Source organism: Pleuronectes platessa, chromosome 16 (assembly GCF_947347685.1).
Source record: "Pleuronectes platessa chromosome 16, fPlePla1.1, whole genome shotgun sequence".
Lineage (NCBI taxonomy): Eukaryota > Metazoa > Chordata > Actinopteri > Pleuronectiformes > Pleuronectidae > Pleuronectes > Pleuronectes platessa.
The window spans coordinates 14,626,983-14,648,684 of NC_070641.1; the positions used below are offsets into that span (position 1 = coordinate 14,626,983).

At 43.8% G+C, this 21,702-nt stretch overlaps 2 protein-coding genes across 4 annotated transcripts in view; both read left to right on the forward strand.

Annotated features, from left to right (window-relative positions):
• The first annotated feature begins 345 nt into the window (after window positions 1-345).
• Window positions 346-5,220, forward strand: LOC128459305 (charged multivesicular body protein 6). Its single transcript, XM_053444438.1, has 8 exons — window positions 346-551; window positions 1,159-1,268; window positions 2,256-2,343; window positions 2,983-3,069; window positions 3,409-3,474; window positions 3,810-3,890; window positions 4,645-4,720; window positions 4,824-5,220. Exons 1-8 carry the CDS (start codon window positions 486-488, stop codon window positions 4,871-4,873), a joined length of 624 nt encoding a protein of 207 aa, XP_053300413.1. The 5' UTR covers window positions 346-485; the 3' UTR covers window positions 4,874-5,220.
• Window positions 5,221-6,184: 964 nt separating this feature from the next.
• The window catches only part of LOC128459281 (brain-specific angiogenesis inhibitor 1-associated protein 2), a 51,500-nt gene continuing 35,982 nt past the window's right edge, over window positions 6,185-21,702 (forward strand). Inside the window, exons 1-2 of one of the 3 annotated variants that reach the window (XM_053444406.1) lie at window positions 6,185-6,457; window positions 19,555-19,630. In XM_053444406.1, coding sequence (XP_053300381.1) covers window positions 6,386-6,457; window positions 19,555-19,630 — 148 coding nt within the window. In that variant the 5' untranslated portion in view covers window positions 6,185-6,385. Of the gene's footprint in view, window positions 6,458-14,370; window positions 19,467-19,554; window positions 19,631-21,702 lie in introns of those variants that run through there. The other 2 variants (XM_053444405.1, XM_053444407.1) reach the window with 2 other exon arrangements.

A 21,702-nucleotide genomic window follows, 5' to 3' on the forward strand; every position in this document is an offset into this window, starting at 1 on the left:
AGTCCTGCCAAAACGACAGCCTGCCAAACATGCAATAACAATAACTTTAAGGATTGGCTTACCTGCTCATTCCCATGAGAAACTAAGCACTGAAGAAGATGCACAATTTGCTCCTGTATACTTTCTTTTTTTGTTTGTTTCGACTTTTGTGAAGATCGGTCAATGTGAACATGTTTAAGGGGTATCGGGGGGCAACGTTGAGCCATTTAAAAGGCGTTACTTGTGCTGCTTGTATCAGGCCGTAGCCTTGTCATATGATAATTACTCACCACACCACCAGGAAACTCACACTGGGTGATATTTATTAGCTCCAGTTAAACCGAACTCTTGTAACTTCCCGCATCGCTTGCCGTAGTAAACAAGACAGCACCGTGTGGCCATGGTGGTCGTCGTCTAGTCTGACCGTGCTGGCCGTTTCGGGGATGCCTACCATGGCCACATGTGTGTTGACGAAGGAGGGTGCGGTGGGGGGCTGTGGCTAAATAATGGGAAACGTGTTTGGGAGAAAGACTCGACCCTCGCGTGTGACTGAGCAGGACAGAGCCGTTTTGGTGAGCTGCTAGCGGCGTTAGCATCAGACCAGCTACCGTTAAGAGGGAACACAAGGCTAGTCTTAGCTGAGCCGGGTTAGCCGATGTGTTTACTATTGGATTAAATGTAATCAATGCTTTACCAGCCAGACATAGCCCCCCCCCCCCCCCCCCAATTCAAATCAATTTCTATTCAAAAGGAGCTTTAATGGCAAAACAACACACATTTAGATAGGACTCTGACTGTGCTGTTAGAAATATAAACATTTAAGCTAAATAAAAACTTAACATATAATAGAAACATCTCTCTCTCTGTTAGATGCTGTCAAAACATTCACTTTATATAAATGACATGTGTTTAATGTCATTGTTGACGGTATATTAAAAGCTAAAAATGGGATTAGAATGTTCATTAGTATATTATCATATTGTTCAGTGATACACATTCAAGGTTATATTGTGTGTATTTGTACAAACTCAGACAGTAGACATGTGTGTCACTTGGTGTAGTGTGTATTATCTGGCCAAATTAGTCATCCTGTTTTGATACATTGTGCACTCAGTTAATTTCCTTGATGCAAGTTCTACATGTACTTCTCATATATGTGTCTCTGTGGGTTTTTCTCAGCAACTGAAGCAGCAGAGAGATAAACTGAAGCAGTACCAAAAGAAAATCACCTCGCAGCTGGAGAAGGAGCGACTTGTCGCCAAGCAGCTGCTGAAAGATGGCAGGAGAGAGTGAGTATCTGAAAGCTACTGCCTTCGAGGCAGTGTGCACCTTTCTGAAACGGATCTGATCTAATAGTGTAATATAATTATACATGTCCTTAATCATCATGAATTCCCATCACAAAAAAGTTACTCACCAGTAAATAATGAAAGCGTTGTGGCGGGCGGCTGTGGCTGAGGGGTAGAGTGGTCGTCCTCCAACCTGAAGGTCGGCAGTGCGATCCCCAGTCTGACCCATCTGCATGCCGAAGTGTCTTTGGGCAAGATGCTGAACCCTGAATGCCCCCCCCCCCCCCCCCCTATAATAACAAAGTGCTGCGAATAGATGCACTGTCTTAATGTGTGTGTGAATGGGTGAATGTAAAACTGTACTGTAAAGCGCTTTGAGTGGTCATCAAAGCGCTTCACTGCTGCTTCTAAAGAAGAAACAAAACCAAACAAAAACCATTTGAAAGAATATACAATCCATAGTGGACCAGCTTTAAAAAATAATTACAAAACACAGTACATTTGTACTCAATGGTCAGTTTATTAATGACACTTAGCTTAGATTAATGCAGTCTGACAGTCCTGCAGTAAATCCTTTATTCAATGAAACTAAAACCATTCGGGGAGAGCGTGGCCTAGGGGATAGAGCGGGTGTTCTGCAACAAGAAGGTTGCCGATTCGAATCCCACTCTTTCCCATCTGCATGCCTAAGTGTCCTTGGTAAGATACTGAACCCCTAAAATGGCCCCTCATAAATGCTGAGTGTTCTAAAAATGTAAGTCGCTTTGGATAAAAGCGTCAGCTAAATGACATGTAATGTAATGTAATTCTAGAGAAGTCTCAGATGTTGATTCAACCTTATTGGAGGCACCAATCTGTTTTGTATTAGGTTGACAGGTACTCCTGTTGTTTGGTCCAACCCATTCAAATCAAAAAGGCTGTGACGCTTCTCTTTGTATAAATGCAATGCAGCTTAACAGCCCTCGTCTTTTTCATTTGCCATCATAGCAAAGCACTGCTGCTTCTCAAGAAGAAACGATATCAGGATCAGCTGCTAGAAAAGACTGAGAATCAGCTTTCAAACCTGGAGCGCATGGTAAGTTGTTTGAGATTACTCTGGTTCCCTCTCGATATAAAGATCACTATTGGGCTTTGCTGCAGTGTTATAATTCAGCAACAATTAACAATTTGTCACCGTTAGAGGAGCAAGGATTGTTTTTCTCTCAATTCTTAACATATTCTATTTTTTGGGTGGACCCAGTTGTCCCCTTAAATTTGATCAAGCTGCACCAAATTGCACAGACTTTAAGAAATCAGACCCCAAAATATAGCTTATAATGTTTTCATCGAGATCTATTAATTATTCTCAGGGAAATAACTGAAAATGTCAATGTTCTGGATCCAAATCCTGGATCCGTCCCTTGTTCTGGATCCACACCTACATTTTATGGATTCTTCTCTGACACACACTTCTATAAAGTTTTGTAGAAATCCCTCTCTTACAAACTAACTAACATATGGACAGGGGTGAAAACATTAATAATAATTTAATGTTAGAGGCATCTGATTCATTCCACCTTAGTGATGTGTGATCTCATCCTGTTCTGTAATCTGCAACAAATCAATATAGCATGGATTTAATTATTCTAATAAGCATATTTTTTAATCGTATTGAACCACATTTGTTTGAAAATGTTGTATACTAATTGTTTTTATTTACAAATCTCTTCAACAGGTTCAAGATATTGAGTTCATGCAAATTGAGATGGAAGTCATAGAAGGGCTTAAGGTTGGAAATGATTGTCTACGGAGTATGCACGAGGTAGATATAGCTTTTTTTCTGCCTTTTTGTATTAAGAAATATGCTGATCACTTTATTGGTGTAAAAATATCTTTCGATGTATGCTTCAACAGTGTCCTTATTCCCACTGTCAAGCTGATACTTTTATTTAGTGTGATCCCTCGTTGAGGATTGAGCAGCACAGACAGCTGGTGGTTTGTTTTGGCCTAGCTGGTGCCCACTGTTTGAAGATTAGGAAGCGGCGCCTTGATTGCAGACGTGTGGAATTCACAGGCCTGCCAGGAAAATGTGGAAAACTCTTTTCATCAAAATCGCTTTTCTTGCCGTGTGTGATCTTGGTTCTTTTCTTGATTGTGACAGATCATGTCGATAGAAGATGTGGAGCGAATCCTGGATGAGACCCAGGAATCAATAGAATATCAAAGGGTAAGCATCAGCTTGATGTCAGTTAAATACACCTGTACAGAGCTATTTCTACTGTTCTAATAACAATATAAGCCTGATATCAACTTAAATTAATTGAAACGGCAGTGCAAGTGGTGGCCAAATATTAAAGCCTTTTTAAATGATATTTTAACAATGCTATGATATATTTATTGCTTATTGAATCTACATATTATACACACGTTTAAGGGATGCATCTCACTTAAATCAGAACTTTCCAACAACACAATGACTCTTGTTCATCCACAGTTCATTATTCCTCTGAAGGTCATGTACCAGTGTCTTGTCTAATTTCTTTTATTTTCATGCTTCTGCAGCAAATAGATGAAATGTTGGCTGGAGCCTTGACGCAGGACGACGAGGACTCTGTTTTAGCAGAGCTGCAAGCCATCACTCAGGTGTGTGTTAATCTGCATGACTAACCTGTAATCAGTGAGGGGGATGTTTGTGGAGCATGCATGGTTTTCACATTCACTGTGTAGCTACACACTCTGAGGTCTGGTGTAACCACAGGCTTCAGCTGGTAACTACGTAGCACGTCGACTGGTTAAGCGCTGTGGTTAAAGCTCAGAGATCCTTAGTTTCAAGTGTGGAATCGTACCAATGACAAAATTTCTCTCTTCAGTGGAAGAATTCTGATAAAGCCCGAGTATCATTGTAATTCAATAACAGGCTGTAACTGAAACTGCAGTGAATATAATTTTGGTTGAATCATAATAATTAAAACCTTTTTTTCTTCTGTTGTAATCTTATCATTATTCAAAATAACACACACGCTCTCAAACTAGACAATGACGATATTTAACTATTTTTCTCTCAATTACAGATATTATATCAGTTTTATGACAGTGGAAATACTTGTGTTTATATATTGATGTATTTTCAGTCGCGTAAAATATCAGAACAAATCATTATTTAGGACAATCTGAGAATAAAGGCAAAGGGCAAGATTATTCCATCATAACCGTTTTTTTTTTAATGTTTTCCATGTGACATTAAATACGTCTTGGTTGAATCACTTGCAGTAAAACATAAAATGGCTTTCTGTACAGGTTATAAAGCCCTCACAAAAAACATTGTTTTAGCAAAACAACTTAATATTTTTGTCATGCTTTCAATAGTTTGCATAACATTGTCCGTGTCTGTCCTCAGGGAGAAGACATAGCACTTCCAGAGGTCCCTACTGAGCCGATACCAGAAGTCCCAGAGGCAGCTAAAGCTGAACCAGGTACGGTTGAATCTTTTTTTCGCACCAAAAAGGATTTCTTCCGTGATTCATACGTATGTGACTGATGTCAGACTGATTGGATTTTATTAACTTGGTTTTCCAGAGAGGAGAGAAGCAAAGACCAAGCTGGAGAGAGAGATGCAGGGGGCCTAACAGACTGAACCTGTGGTTGATATCCACTGTTGGGCTCCTGGAGCAGGTTGTTTTTGTTATGATAATTCCTCTTCAACTCTTAGTATCTGGGAATCGTTGGCATCCGTGAACCGTTACTCGTTTGACAGGATCAGCACTCTGTTTGTACTTTGGTTAACTGCTCCCCTGAAGTATCTACACGAAGGACATGTCACGATCTGTTCGTACATGTCTGACTGGGATTAGAAAATATCACTGTCATATTAAAAGTGTGCTGGTTCAGATGAAACAGAAGGCCGGGACCAAGTTTTAGATGTTTTACACATTCAATTCTGATGTTTTACACATTAAATTGAGCTTTGGCAACACTTTCTTCTCTTTACTTTTCTTTCAAAAAACGATATTTTCCTTTCGTTTTCCTCTTTTTAAAAGTGTTTTTAATCAAGTTTGGTTCTATCGCTCTTCTCCCAGAGAATAGAAGTATTTTGTGACCTGCATTCTCCAGAGGGTGGCGCTCCTCACTAGGTTTTTAACTCTGCACTGTGCAAAACAGGTGTCTTCATTCACATCAGTGAATAGAGATTGCATTGCTGCCGAAAGAAAGTAAAAAGCTCATGTTGCTGATTTGTGGGAGATGTTTAGACAAGAATGCCAATATCCTATTTACCATCCTGCACTAAGTGGGCACTCAGACTCTAATTAGCATGTTCAGCGAAGCTAACAAATTATCCCCTGTGAGAAAAACATCACCCATTGTGTTACTGAAAACAAAGTATGACTGGCTTATCGCCTCATGTAATCTATCCATCTATCTATATATCTATAGCTCTATAGCTTTATAGCTCTATATAGCTATGGATTCAGATTACCGAGTGGACTAAGTCTTTTTAAGCTGATCATAACGGACATATGCTGTCAGTGTAATCAGACAACTGTAAAATGACAGGTTAACACATGGTAGTGATTGTCATAATAATATCGTATTGTAGTCCTCACATTTTAGTGTTTTAATATTATTCAGTTATTAATCAAATCTCAGTTTCTTCCTGCTAATCTTCCTGCTGGTGGCCTGTGGCATTTATACAGTAAACCACACAAAATTGCGAATTCAACAAGCTCACAAATAAAAAAACAGCGCTGCCATTTGACGAGATTCACATCGGGGCATTTGTTGTATTGTTGCCACTTCAGCCCGTTGTGCTATTATCGGGTTTTATTTTCCCTTTAACACGCTTCTTCCTGCCGGCGACAGCGAGATGTCCGAGCTGTGGCGGGGGTCCGTGAAGGCAGCAGCGGGCTGTCAGCTGGGCGCTCAGCAGAAGGTGTGTTCAGTTGACGTGGGGTTTTCGGGAGCGCAGTATCGAGTCGGTCTCTCGCGGGCGCGTCTCCTCGCCGCTGTGGGTTTTTGTTTGATCGACCTCGTGAAGCCCCCTTTTTCCACGCGTGTCCCCCCCACACACGCCCCCCACACACACACCTACCTCTCTCCCTCTCTTTCACGCGGATACACGTTTCGAGGACCAAGACGCGTTTATGGTCCTGGCTGAAGATTCCACGATGTCTCGCACGGACGAGGTTCACCGCATGACGGAAAATGTCTACAAGGTGAGACTGAACTACTGGATAAAGTTTTCAGGTGCAAGCGACGATGCCAGACCCAGGTGTTCAGACACCCTGCGAACGCATCATAATTTATTAGTTATTGATAAAGATGCATTCAAACCCCCCCCTGATTGATAATCTCTTTACGGAGACGCGGATCAGTTATTTTTAGTTTTTGTCTGGATCACTTGCCAAAATGTTGTGTTTCCCACCTCCACACTTGAGCTCATCAGGGTTTCTAACTAAATCCCTCACTCAGTCCACAGCCATGGACTGTTCTCCTATCATCCGCCTTGATAGTGTTGATTAGGCCTTTCTTTTTCAGATACCAGTTCATGGATCTGTGGGGCTTCTTGCTGAAATGGGAACATATTGCATTCCACAAGTCAGTGATTGACGGACAAAGAAGGTTGAGCTTATCTGTTGGAACGGGTAAACATTTGCCCCACAGGGATTTCAACACTCAAACCTGTTCCACCATTACAAAACAAATTGAGTGTATTAGTCTTTAAACCACGTGATACTTTTCCCCTGCTTAATTCTGGAAGGAAAGAAGCTAAGCAATTCATTTTTAAGACTATTTTTTAAGGATTGAGTTGATTATGATCAACTATTAAACGAATAGGTCACCCAAAAATGAAAATGCCCTATCTACTCGCCACTATGCCGATGGAGGGTTGGGTGAAGTGTTTGAGTCCACAAAACACCAAAAACCAGAGTTTCTGGGCTAAACAGCATTGCAGCCAATAAAATTGAAGTAAATTAATTATTTAAATGTTAAAAAAAAAAGCAGCAGAAAGAAACATAACATGCCACCATACTGCTCCTGTGGTGTCATGCAAGTGTTCGTATCCCGGAATTAAAATCTGACTCAAATCGGTGTCATTAACACCATGTTTCTAGCCTAAATGTGGTCTGATATCCTCTGGAGCCACATTCGCTCCTGGATCACAGGGGACTTTTAGGGTGAAACCAGGTAATAAATGACCTCCTTTCGAGTTGTAAGGAATTTGGCTGCCACACTGTTTACCCCTGAAACCCACTAAAGGGTTTTCTGGACTCAAACATTTTCCCCACCCCTCTGTCGGCAGAGTGGTGAGTCGATAAAGATTGAAATTTCCTTTTTGGGTCAACTAAATTGTCTATTAAATTCCTTGTTTTGTCCAAGCAACAGTCCAAAAACTGAACTGACAATGCTTTCTAATGATGTCATGAGGAGAAGCAGCAAATGCAGGCCTGTGGTGGGTTGCGTCATGAATCGATTCTGTGTGGATCAAGTCGTACATTAACCACATCACTTGACTTGAGTCACAATCTTTGCCGTGTTTCAGAGTAGCAGGCTCCGCACCTGCCCAGTGGTGATCTCCCTCCAGATGGTCTCTCTCAATATGTTTCTCATCATAGACGTAAAACATCGGTGTACGTTCCTCTGCTTTTGATTGTTCTCGTGCTCCAAGCCAGTGGCAGATCCTTTCATGGAAGGCCAAAAATGAGCGGAGGGCAGCTGCTCGCGCTCCGACAGGGAATAAACACCTATCAGAAAGGAGGTCAGGTGAGCAGAGGCCGTCTGAAAGGTGCTTCTTTAGGAGCCGGAGAGGGAGGCGACTGGTTCATGTGGCTATTTTCGGTGCTGAAATTGGTCACGCAGCCTTCAAGTGCATCCCTCCCATTGAGGATTGGAGGCCATGCTCTGTCGGGCCTCGTCGGATTGTTCATACCATGCTAATGTGGGTAAATCGACATAGACACGTTGTAGGTGTCCGGATCCTGAACCCTTCATAGGGAGGAGCAGGTCCTCGCTCATTCAATTGCCAGCCCGGCAGCGGGGCTCCTTCTCCGGGGTGGTGGCGCCCCGTCAAGAGCCCTGACAGCCAGGAGCGCTGATGGGCATTGGAGTGGAGCGACCGGAGTCCCTCATCCACGCCGGGGGATCTGACCCAGTGGCAAAAGCCAGGAGGTCAGAGAGAGTGTTACAGTCGCTGCTTATTTAGCAGTCCTCGCGCTTACTTCACCAACCCTGCAGTGTGAAAGCAAGTTTCTTCTAGAGATGAATTCAGTAGGACTTCCACCATATTTCCGGGATGAAACGGACATCTTTCACAACGCTGGCATTTTAGGTGTTTCTTCCCTTGTAACTACATTTTCTTTATCGTCTTCTCTCCCCTTTCCCCCCCAAATGATGCTATTTTATTGGAGGGATAGAGTGCATGTTAGGTCGCGGAAATCTGCTGATGTCAGTCAGATGCCAACTGACTCATTGTCTCAGGCTGATTTGCAGACTGTCACCTTTAATTTCACGGGGTTGTCAGCCACACTGAGGGGACGTTGAAGCTGCGGGGCTTGTTGCATAAGTATTCAAATTAGATCGTAGGTAATGGAACTGCAAAGACAAGCTGGCACAGACAGAAGGATACGATGATTGGGCCTATCTTACCTCTTACCTTACCTTACTTGCACCCCCCCCCCCTTTTTTTGATATGCAGTTGCTTAAAGTTTGCAGCTTCTACTGTTTGAGACACTCCAGCAGCGAGTTCTGCTCGATGCCAGTTTGAATGCCCCCATAGACAGTTATTGTGTTTGTCTACTTTGTATGCACGCACAAACCTGCGAGGAAGAGGAGATGTGAAAACATACGGCGGCTGCTAAGTCATTGCAGCCAGCAGCTGGGCAGATACTGAGTAATCGCAAGGGGAGAAGAGGGGGGTAACTCCTCTGCTGTGACTCATGAGTGTTTGTGTGTTTGTCTGTGTGTGTGTTTAGCAAGGCTGGGACTCGAAGGCACGGTGAGGGCGATACTCAAGATTCTGAATCTCTCTCTCTGCTCGCGCTGTTCCTTTTTAGGTGAAAGCCAGAGCCACTCCTCAGTTTCATTGACATGACTTTACCTCGACAGGGGAGTCAACCCTGCAAACCCGGCAATCCCAGCGTGATCTACCGTGACTCACCTCACTTCTCCTCCCTCAGATTAACAGGCAGTTCCAGACATCTAGTCATTCCCCGCGCTGACGGGGAGAGACAGATACTTAGGACTGACACTCGGGGGTTTGCGTGCTTTGTGTGTGTGTGTGTGTGAGTGTGTGTGTGTGTGTGTTCACATCACAGTCCTCTTCACCAGCTGGCCGTGTCGTTGAGTGTCTGAGAGAAGCGGCGCCCTGGGTCAAGCCTCTTAGCATGCCATTGGGTTAAGTCTGAGCGCTGACCTGGCTTGGGAAGTGTGGGGGGGGGGGAGACAAGTTGAAGTGAACAAACAGATTAATCGAACCGGAGGCTGAAGAAGGACGGGTTGAGTCCAACGCCGTTTTCATGGCCACCAAACTTTAAACACAAGGGAAACGCAATAAACTGGGCAGGCAGTTGAACACACCCTGCCTCACTCTGTGGAGTTCACCTGTATTTACTCAGGCCCTGCCACAGTGTAAGTGCCGTGTGTTCCCTACCCGATACATGCGGTGCAGTTCTTTCTTTTTGAACACGCCCTTGCAGGTAAGGGAAATAGAAGGGTGTGCCCCGTCTCTCCCGGCCCGCAGCACAACACTCATTTTCCCATGCGGCGCCACTCCCTGATTGTCAACACAGAGTGGAAAACAGTGGCTACCGTTCTCTCAATTGGCTGATTTAGATAAAAGGACCCCCGAGTGCAATACTGTACACTCTCTGTTACTCTCTATCCTGATCTGAAATGCTGTTTTCCAGCCTGAAAAGACGACCTGTTATGCAAGAGGTCTCTCTCGCTCTCGCCCGCAGCATTGTCGTGACATTGGCTACACTCAAATGAATGATATTCTGATGATGATAATCAGAGGACCACAGTTTCATGTGGGAGATCTGAACAGGTGGTCTCTTAGCAACAACGTGCCACTATTCTTATGTGTTTCTGTCATATCACTGTGCAAGAAGACTCGCAGTTGGTGAAGGGCTGGAGACGGGCGAGGGAGAGGGATGGGGGTCATGTGACTGCCATGTGTTTGTTTTAGAAAGAGAGACGGAGGGCAAACGTGGAATGTGTCGCTTTTTCATGAGAAATGCTCCATGAAAGCCCCGTAAATGGTCCGGAGTGAAACATCCGTCTTCTGTTTATACACGTTTGTGCTTTGTCCCTGTGGTCCTGCATAAAGAAGCCGTCTGAAGTCACTTGGAACGGAGGCGCCATCCATCACTTTATTTACCTTTTTTTCCAGCAGTATATCACATCAGGCGCCACTCGCCTTATTATACGCGATTTAATGGAGTTTGAAATGACTTTGGCTCCTGAACATCTGCCTCCAGAATATAGTGTTTCAACAGGTTTGTGCGTGCGTGTGCCCAGGGCCTTGAAAAGATTGCATTATGCACTGCAGGAGATATCATAACATCCATCGCCTGTAGAACAGCCGATTTGTTCCCTGTGCCTCTGACTGCGATGCAGAGAGAGGACGATTGCTCCACACACCCACCTTCTCTGCTCGTCCGGGGGCGGATGGTTTAGAGACACTCGCTCTTTTTACTCATCACGCCTTTTCAAGGACAGAGACTGGAGATGCTCAGATCCAAGGCTGCACTGCATCGACTGCAAAAGAAGCTTCGCAGCTGTCGCCGACGGAAAAGGTGGATTTGAAGTCTCCCTGTTAACATGGCCATCGTCCAAACATCTACTTAACCGCCACAAAAGCAGTGCACACTAGCGTCTCGTTTGCTTTAAAGAAAGATAAAAAACACTTTATTGTGGGAGTGGAACCCAGAAGAAGATGGGCGAGGAAAGAAAAATAGATGGAGACATTCCACATCCTTGTTGAAGTAGTCCCTAATTACTGTGGAGGGTGAAGCTGTAATTACACCGCCCGAAAGGGACACTGAGGCAGAGATTTTAAAGTTGGTGCCGTGGCAGCGGACAATGGCTTCACATGTGTGGGTCACGAGCTATAGTTAACATGTCTGTGGCTTGTGTTAATGTACGTCACTGGCATCGACGGACCGGTCGAGCTGGCGGCCAAGGCGCTCCTGTGAGCCCCCGACCAGTCATGTACGCTACTGTACAGAAAGTATGAGTTACTGATGTGCAAACCCCACGTGGTCTGAAAAATCCCTTTTTTTGTGTATGAAAATGAGTGAAACTTTACCATGTGGGATGTATAGTAAAAGACGGCAGGATTTACATTTCAGTCAAAAGCTTGCTGAGATGCAAGAGCAGACAGTGGGGGGAAAATAGCACCACCTCCGTGTTGCATTCAAATCGACTGAGCTCCTAGTTAAAAGGGACTGGCTGTGTAGTGCGCCTGAAAATAGCAGATACAAATGCGTTTTGAGTCGTCATTTGGAAACATGATTTTCTGTCTGTTGAAATGTTAACGGGGGGGAGGTCAGCAGCGGAACCTGCTAAATATTCATCCATTATTCACGAGCAGTCTTTCGGAAGGCTTTGAAGCTGCCATGTCAAAAAAAAATTGAAATCTTAATTTGCTGATATTTTCTTCATCTCACCAGTGAAGTAACATGAACTGAGATTCAGTTTTTTTTTATTGTGCATTTTATTTTAAGTGTTTTTTTGTTTGTTTGTTTGTCTTGTTGAGAATGAACAACAACCTCTGCTGTCGTGTTACCTTCCTGCATTAAAGTGTTTCACATTTCGTTAACGCTCTTAGATTCGGTTTTTCATTCAACCAAAGTGAATGTGTCTCTTTGCTGGTCAAAGAACTAAAGCTTGCAAATAAGTCTGGTTAACCATGCAGCGCCTGCGTCGGGTCAGTTGAGCGGCTGGTGCCGGGCCTGAGGAGTGGGGGGGAGGGGGGGGTCACACTGGCGGCTGATGACAGCAGAGCAAACAAACACAGTAAATACTGTAGTTGGTCCCTAGCGAGCATATGATTTCTTGTGCGCTGACAGCAGGAGACACGGGGGCGGGTCGAAGGATCTTAGAGGCGACCGAGTTTTTCTCCAGCCCACCCACAACCCTTTGTAGATAACTGCGGAGGCCTAGGTTAAGAGTTAGACAGTCATATACCCTCTCGTCTTGCCAACCGGTCATTTGACTAAACTGTGCCGTTTGGCTGCTGCTATGTCATTGGCTAAAAAGCAAAGCCTGTATTCATGTATCTGTCATTGTTTGCGGAGCTTTATGGAAAGACAAACATTGACAAAAGTTTGAGTAATGGGCTACTTTTCCTTGCAAGACGGGAGGCACCACAAACATGACACAGCACTTATACCCGCAGCATGATGTGGCATGGAGCGGCGTCCTCCTGAGGAAGTTTACAGATCCAGCCCACATCCACCTTCTTTATTGCCACTTATATGACGGATTCTTTCAAATGTTTCTTTATCAGTCATAGTTTAGCAGGAGATCACAGACCGGTCCACTCCCACCACCTGTAGCTTAGTGTATGCACTATACGGACCCAAGTGGCAAGGGGCAGTTTGTGTTTGCAATGGCGGAAATAGGCAACCGGCAGGATTTGAAGATGCATCATTTAGCAACAGTTGATGGATGAAGTCATGTTGGAATATAGTTGATTATTTAGAATAAAGGACAAGATACTTACGTACTCACTCATCAGCTTTAGATTAACTTATCTTCTGCTATGTTTATTCATCTTTTACACGTCTGCTGTGTATATATTTATTCGTACGCTACGTTATCTATTCATCTGCTGCTACCTGGTCCTGTATGTATATTCTTCATTATCAGTATTTACTTTAACTGTTCATAATCTGTATAAATATTTATCTGCTGCATATATATTTATTCATACACTACAGTATTCATTCATCTGCTGATACCTGTTCCTGAACATAAAATTCACCTTAACTATATATAATTTATGTCCGTATTAGTTACCTCCAAACACTCATTCAGTATTTATCTACGTTCCTACAATCAATTTTCACAGCCGTTAAACTGGTCTAAGTCCTTTATAATCATATGCACAACTCTTACTTTATAATTACAGTACACTGCACTCGTTTTTAACTGTCCGTGGCAGTGCACTGATGTCATCCTTGTTTCTTTCTTGTTATTACTTGTTGTCTTGACGTGCTCCATGTGCCTTATAATTGCCAAATAAAGTTGATTTGAATCCGAACCATGATTGGATAACCCGAGTCGGGAGAATTTATGATTTTAACTGGTATGGAAGTTATGTAGAATATGTTAAAAGTTGTGCTCAGATTAAAGGGATTATTTATGTAAAAAATGGATGAGTCTGTGCAATGTGGTGGGGATTATCAGAATACTTCCATTTTACCTTATTTTTTTCGAAGAGCTACACGGACACGTTCTTTTGGATCTTGGTGGAGAATATGCACTGCTGTGTGCCAGTCTAGTTTTTTCTCCCAGTTAAAGAAGACAATAACATTTCTTCGACTGATCCCTGTAGAAAACTGAGATAAATAATTAGAATTTGCACATCATGTTTACATATTGCTAAATCTGAATTGTTTGAGTGATGGCACATTTTGCAGTTTTAAATACAATGTGTTTGATTTGTTTAATATAGATGACTGTCTGGGTTTGACGTGATTAAATGTATAATAGTATATTCTGTACACTTCTACTTGTCCAGCTCATGCTGTTGGAAGTCTGCTCTACGACATAACAGAACTAAAGTCAAATAGTGTTCTTGGATTTGATGTTCCCCTTGGCTTCCACTGAAGGCACATGCTGTGCTTACTGCACTGAGGTTTTAGGTATGCAAGAAGCAAAACTTCTTCATGCTATCCATTCAAAGTGTATACCTGCCTCAGAAATAAGCTTGAGCCTCGCTGTGTGCTTTTCTGTATGGACGTGCGTACCTCAGAAAATGAAAAGTAAGAAGTTGGCTGACTATGTTGGTCGAAACCGGTTAATCTGTAAATCTAAGTTTCTCTCATCTAATAAAAGGTTTGCTACCAGCCCTTATGAGAGAATGGGAGCTTGTGCCTCCGAGCACGATCTTTAAGAGAACCTGGCATTCTTCTGCTTTAGTGGATTCGGATTCGGAATGCAACCTTTCACAAATGGCCGTCGTCTTTCCAATACGAGCATACCAGTCTGACATTCTGTTTATGATGTGCTGTGACCAGTCTCGGTACCAAATTGACTCACTAGGCATAAGAAGCCAGGCCAAGAGAAATAAACAAATAGAATGTTTCACAGGCCTTAAAGAAATACCCACACATATCTCAACAAAGTGCCACATATGGTTGACGTGTAAGTTTACGCCTATATTCCATTGTTTGTTTGGTTTCACCATGTATAATTCATTCATTCTTACCCTTTCAACATGATTTTGACTACAACCCTCTAAACCTCTGTTTGCAGTTATTACTTAGGGCTCCCTATCCACGCTGTTGACATTTTAGTGCATTTTCAGCTTCACTGTATTCACACTGGTTCCTGTGGTCACAGCGAAGACGTGCAAAAATAAATAAATTGCATTTGACTTGTCATTTTACCAATGTTTCTAGAATTGACTGAGCCACAAAGTGTTTTAGATGCGGAGCTATGTGTTTGCAATAATAAGCCCTCGGGCAAAACTAAGTGGGATTGATGGAGATTATTTTAAATTGACTGGAATGAAGAAATAAATGGTTTACTCACCATTCCCTTGTTTGCTGTGGATTTTAATGTCAAAGCCGCCGATAGCAAGTAGCCCGAGGCATTTTGTTCTGGGCTTGTCCTTCTGCCCGTCCCTTTCTTACGGACATGATATCTCAAGAATGCCTTGGAGGAATATCTTCACATTTTGGTCAGCAAAGGTCAAAGGTCAATGTTGATTTGACTTCACAAAGCACGTTGTTTTTGCTTTGTGAACAGGAAAACTCAGGACCACAATAAGGGAATTTCTTCAAATTTGTTACAAACGTTCATTTAGGCTCACAGATTAATTTGTTTGGTTTTGGTGATCGAAGATTAAGGTCCTGGTGGCTCACAAGGTATTTTACCTTTTGAACATGATATATTACAATGACTGTAACTGCTATGGTTGGCAGAGGCATAAAACAGCTGGGCGGTAATTCTACTTACATTCCACAAGGAATTCTGCTTGTGTTTTCTTTAAGGATCACATGATATTGAATCATTATATTGCACAAATAGCAGTTTTCTCTCTGGAAAGTATGTTCAAGCCCATTTCAGTCATTCCGACTCGGCAACAATGGGGAAACCCCTGGAGAGTTTAGCTGAGCTGGTGAAACACCCAGATCCCGTCTCGGTCCAACATCCTCATTGATCAGTGGAGTCAACCAGTAAAAGGTCTACCATCACAATACACACACACAGTGCTTCTTATTAAGGAAGAAAGGACTAACTGTGAGGTTGTCATTAGTCCATATGCACATTATCCACTTTCTTTTACATTCCTCTCTGATTGCAACGCTCCTCTTGGCCGGCTCTGCTGCCTGTCACCACACGACATGTCCTAGCACAGTCCACTCAAATACAGTAATTGGTGGTGTCAGTGCTCCTGATCCCGGGCATTGGAGGCCTGCAGCTGGTTGCCATGTAGAAGAGGGAAATCGGGAGAAGGGAGCGCGAGGAGGGTGAGAGGGAGCAGATGATGGCGTCCTGGCTCCTGATTGTGCGTGATTCCCTCTGGCTCTAATCAGCTGGTGGTACTTTGAAATTACCCTCTTTATGCATGTCATTACTGTGTTTGTGTAGGTGTAAGAAGTGAGCCGAGTAGGCAGTGATTGATGAATATCCCATAGTTTTAATCGACACCTTATTTAATTTGCTCCGACCTTGTTTCAATTGCTGCTGCGTGGCGGAGAAGCCTGGTCAGGGCACAGGGAGGAACATTTTTAATCCTCTTAATAATGTTTTCTCTTATCTTCATCCTCTCTGCTCGTGCTCCCGGCTTCTCCGTATTCTTCCTGTCCCAGCCCACAGCACAAATGAGTGTCAAACAGATTGGACTCATTCTTTTGGAGACATTTTCCTGCCCTCCTTTAATTGTCTGGTTTAAAATACGCCTGTGTGCAAATAATGGATTGATTCCATCCTCATGTAGTCACAAAATGGACAGTCTCCCCGTCTGTCCTTAGGAGAAGATTACAATTCAGCTGTGACATATAATAAGTCTCTAATTGAAAGATTTTTCAGGGACTGTTTGAATGAGAAGCGATATACAGACCGTGATTACAAACCTTTTGTTCGTAAATATTACATCCTTTTCTACTATGTTGATCTCTCTTTTTTCCCCTTCTCTCTTTCTCCCTCTCGCCGTGTCACACAACTTCAAGTGCCTCCTGGCGCCATTTCCCAATTAGCCGCCACAATTAGGATAACAATGTAGTACAAGAGAACTGGGATGACAAATATAGCAACAATGGGAAGAGAGGAAGACGGAAACTACTTTGCCTTCACTGCACGCCATTTAAGATGCGAAATGTATGAGAAAACATGTACAATAAGAATAAGAGTTATACCAGTAGCTAATCATCTAACTCTTCTATGTGAAGTTGTTCCAACACGTGCACAGGGAAGAAAGACCTGTGTCAGATACCTTTGGCCTCCTCAGTGGGTGAGTGTGCTGTAATGATGCTGTACTGGGCTTTGCTTTATGTAATCCTCCCACCACTCTGAAACACCATCACTCTTTATTAGAAGCCTCCAGTTAATGTAGCTGTGAGTACACACACACACACACGCGCACACATGCATGAATATGTGTATGAGATGTGTTTGTGATGCACACATACCATGTGACCTTATCATCATCAATGAGATGCGCTTTACATCAGAATCAGGCAGAAGGAAAGAACATTTAGGAATAAACATTTCCTTTGAGAGGTCCTCGGGGACGAGTTAGTCTTTTATCTTCCCAGAGGCAGAGAGGGAGAGCGAGAGTGAGCGAGGGAGCGGGGATACCTTTTATATGAGCTGCGCTGTTTGCCTGAAGATGGGACTCTCCTCCAATTACGCTCCCAGCCTATTAGACTAACACAGCCAGATTGTAAATAAAGGCAGCCGCTTTGAACACGAGCAGCCGGTAAATGAGTTTTTAATGCTCAATCGGCCTTTTGCTTTTTGGTAGCATTTAAAATGATCTCTATGAAAAACAATATGTTGTCTTATTTTTATTTAATTTTTTTACCATTTTTTCCCTAGAGGAACAACAGAAAAAAGTTTCTCTCCAAAACCTTGCTGTGTTCCTTAGAGATTACGAAGAAGTAGGAACGGAACAGGGAGGATGGTTAACTTTGAGTTTAGCCAGTTAAGTAAGGCAGTCATTTGTGCAGGTTGGTTTGCTTGTAAATTGCAGCAATGATAGAAACCATAGATTGTGTATAAAGATGAACAAAATGACAGCTCCGCCTAAAGTGAAGCTGAAGGGTCCGGATCACCATCTGGTGCGTGGCTGTAGTAGGTCAGAGGTCATGCGTCCCGCCTCCTCCATGTTACTGGATGAAGCTTGCACCAAAAGTAAAAGTTCAATAAATTTACCTCGAAGATGGTTTCTGTCATTTGAGGTATTATTGATGTATGTCCAGCTGTATATGTTGCAAGGTGAAACTTCCCAAATGAGAGCTGAGACTCACTTGTGATTGGTCGAGCACGTGTGTATGGATGGGACCACCCTATCACGGCCCCATTCCCCGATTCCCACCGCGCAGACACTCGCTCCAAATGCGCATGATGGTATTCATCATTATTCTTTTCACATTTTACTGAGAAAACAATCACATAATGAATAGGAAGGGTAATTAGTAATAAAACAAATTGCTTATTGTTAAAACTAGGAGCATAAATGTGAATTAGTCTTGTATAACAGACCGTCAAGTGATCTAATCTAATTACAAACTATAAATTCAAGGTCCATAGGTTACTGTTGTATTTGGGGATGACTGGCTGCTTTTATTTTTATTTTTTTTGTGTAGTATTTTTGCATTCTAGTCCTGTTGTTGCCATCCTGGCTTGAGATGTAAACGCAGTCATGGAGAGGCGTAGTAAAATTGTTACTGATGGTAATGAAAGTATTAGTGGTTTGTGTCTGACTCACCGGTATGTCTACTGTAGGTGGGCTGTGCTGCACTCGAGCCACTTGAACTGCAATTCCTGATGGAATACACAAACCACAGCAAACACACACACACACTTTCACAAACACACATGTGCAGTCCCATACAAATCTTGGCTCTCATTAAAAAAACAAAAGGACAGACAGTGCGATGAAGGCAAAAGTAAAAATGCTGAGGTCTGGCTGAAAGTACAAGGCACCGGGTTTTCAGGAACGGCTGGGGTTGTTTCAGGTTGACGCCGGTGGCACCGTGCTATATCATTTCTGCCACAATGTTCTTCTGCAGTATTGACGGCCTGTGTAGGGACTGCTGCTGCAGCAGTGTTGTGTGCGTGTTGTCTCTCTGTCCCCCTGGCTGTTCCTGACTCGCTGACTGGGGATCGGTTAATTGGAGGAAGCCCTGGAGGAGCACAGGAGGAGGAAAGAGATGAGAAGGTGGATGAGAAGTAGAGGAAATGATGGGGCTGCGAGATGTCGGGCATCGTCGTGCTTTCTCTGCATTTAGACTGACTCAGCCTGCAGTGTAGTATGAGACTGCAAATCTATATTTGTACTATTTACATGCCTTAGTTCCGTTAGACACACATGTAGGTTCAAGTATAGATGCTGATGCTGAGTCTAAGCCATCAGCATTGTATGTTATTTTCACTGTTCTTCACATTAGTAGCCATAATGAGTGTGCCCATCATTGAATTCTCCTTTGAAACTCAAGGACATGCATCCCTGTCAAGACAAGTATCTTTGTTTCGAGTCGGCATATTCATCTACCCACTCTTCCAACGCCACCATCAGCCGCCAGCCTCTCCTGCCCCCTCCCACCTGAACTATTTCTCACCATCGGAGGGCAGGATGTGGGTGGAGAAACCCTCATTCTGCCCTCCATTAACATTCAAGAAGAGTGAGTCCAAAGCTTCTGTCGATGGCTGTTTTGTGAGAAACATATTTTGTGCAGTGGAGGGAGGTTTGTGTCCGAGAGAGAGAGAGAGAGAAAGAGAGAGAGAGGCAGGAAATGTAAGAAGGACAGACATGAATAAAGCGAGGTGCAAGTCTTTCTTCTCTGCCCTTGACCATGCTCCGCTGATAAGTGAAACCTTCACCTCCCATCCATCTCTTGTGTTTTTTTTTCAGACCATCATGGAGCAGTTCAACCCCTGCTTACGGAACTTTGTTGCCATGGGGAAGAACTACGAGAAGGCCCTTGCCAGTAAGTACTTTTTTCCTTCATTTATGTTGTCTGTGCTCCCTGTTTCGCTGCAGGTTCAGGCACAAAGCCAAGGTAGCACTCTCCCTGTCTCTTTGCCCTTCTCTCCTTTTCCTTGTAAGTATCTCTCTACCTATCTGTCCGATTGGCTGACTAAAGGACAGTATTTATTCCCCTTCCAAACGGCAGATCTTATCATGTGGTGTGTACTGCTTCTATGGGAGGTATATTCAGAGAAACACAAAACGCATCTAATCTGATGCAAAGTGTGGATGACAGTAAAATTCACAGAAGATGAATGTGTGAATGTATGGATCACCTGGTAACAGTCTCCCAAAACTTTCCCCCTAAACGCCCCTTAACTTTAACACAAGGCAGAACCCCCTCAGCCCAACTAATCCGAGAATTAGTGGAACTTCTCCCCCCTTCCCGAGCCTGTGCTCTTTTTCTCCTGACACAAACAATAACTAATCCTGGCCTTGGTGTAGGTAAGAGACAGACTGGTAGGGACTCACTGAGCCATTAAAAACCCACTTTGCGATATTGGCTCGACCCAAGGGACTAAGAGGCTCTGATTTGCGGGGGCAGGGGATGGCAGGACACGCTTCCACCCATATGGTGCAGTCACTGAAATTATTCAACACCAGAAATGCCAAAAATGGGCTTCATGGGTAGGCTTTCGAGGTGTGGGAATGGGAACGCTCCAGCTTTTTCAACACTGCAGTGAGTTACTGAATCTCACAGCGCTTGGTAGGTGTTAAAGCAACAGATGCATACGACTGAAGGACTTCAACCGCCTCACAAACATGAGCTCACTGTACAAGTGACGTTAGGAGGACGAGGCAGGTACACGAAACAATGGTTGTCCTGATTAAGAGGCGAGTTGTTCCTCCGGAGTGAAGGATGAGTGTTGGATCAGTAGCTCTGAGATGAACCCCTCCCCTACAGGTTGTCTGTCTGCCTTGCAATCACAGATCCGGTAATCCGCTCCGTCTGTTGCTGTGAGCCCCTCACCACACATTTCATTAGATAAAAGTTAAGGATCCGCACCGATCCAGCTTATCTACTCAGCCGCCCTGAACACTGAACATACACAGTGTCCGTTGCTTGGAGATCTCTTTGTACATCTGCTGGAGCTCCGACTTTCCCACTCGCACGAAAACACGTGTATGACCTCGCATTTACAATCATACACACGCACACATTCAGACACACTTTACCACATCAAGCGTGGCAGGAGGTCTGTTTGGCATAACAAAGACAAATCAGCCATGATGTTTTTTCTGATTGTTGGGGTGGGGGGGGGGGGTCCTCTGCTCTCAGTTCTCAGGTGTTCCCCCGGCGAGAGAACACACAGGAAACACATGCCGCTATCTGCCGTTGACTCAGCTGTAATTGGGATTAGCATTAGCATATGTCCCTCAGCCTCGGAGCAGCGCTGCGAGGCTCCCAGCCCGGGAGACTTCCCCTATCGCAGGGCTACATCTGTCTTCTGGAATTAGCTTGCCCCTGCCAGGCTATTGTTGTCAGTGTGTCTCTCACCTGGCAGCTGTCTGCAGGCACAGGGCCCATCTGTCACCTGGACTGCTGTTGAATTCACCTCCAAAAAAGCAACGGCCATTATTCACTGGAGATGGACTGATTGGCAGTCTGCACGGCAGTAGGGCAGAAATCACTGGAAGCAGACTCCTGTCTTGTTTGACCTTTGGTGGCCGGCGCTGCAGCAGTCAGAATAATGGGGCAGAGGTGGTTATTGATCTCGGAAGCTAGGAGATCTCTTGATCTTTCCAGTCGGTGACAGAGAAGAGCAGATATTGCTTGTGATTGGATTAACCTCACTGATTGTTTGTCTGTGTGCAAAAGATCAAGGGGTGAAGGCCAAATGTTTTGTGCACATTGGTGCGTGTTTGCACAAATCTATGCATGCATGTGTGGGACACCTTTTTGTTTTGGTGACCTTTGACTAAATCGGTTTATTACTTTGAGCAGTCAGGTCACACTTTACACATTTAAAGCACCATTTATTTATCTTTAATCAATGCTAGAGGGAAATGTAATAGACCTACCACCAACTT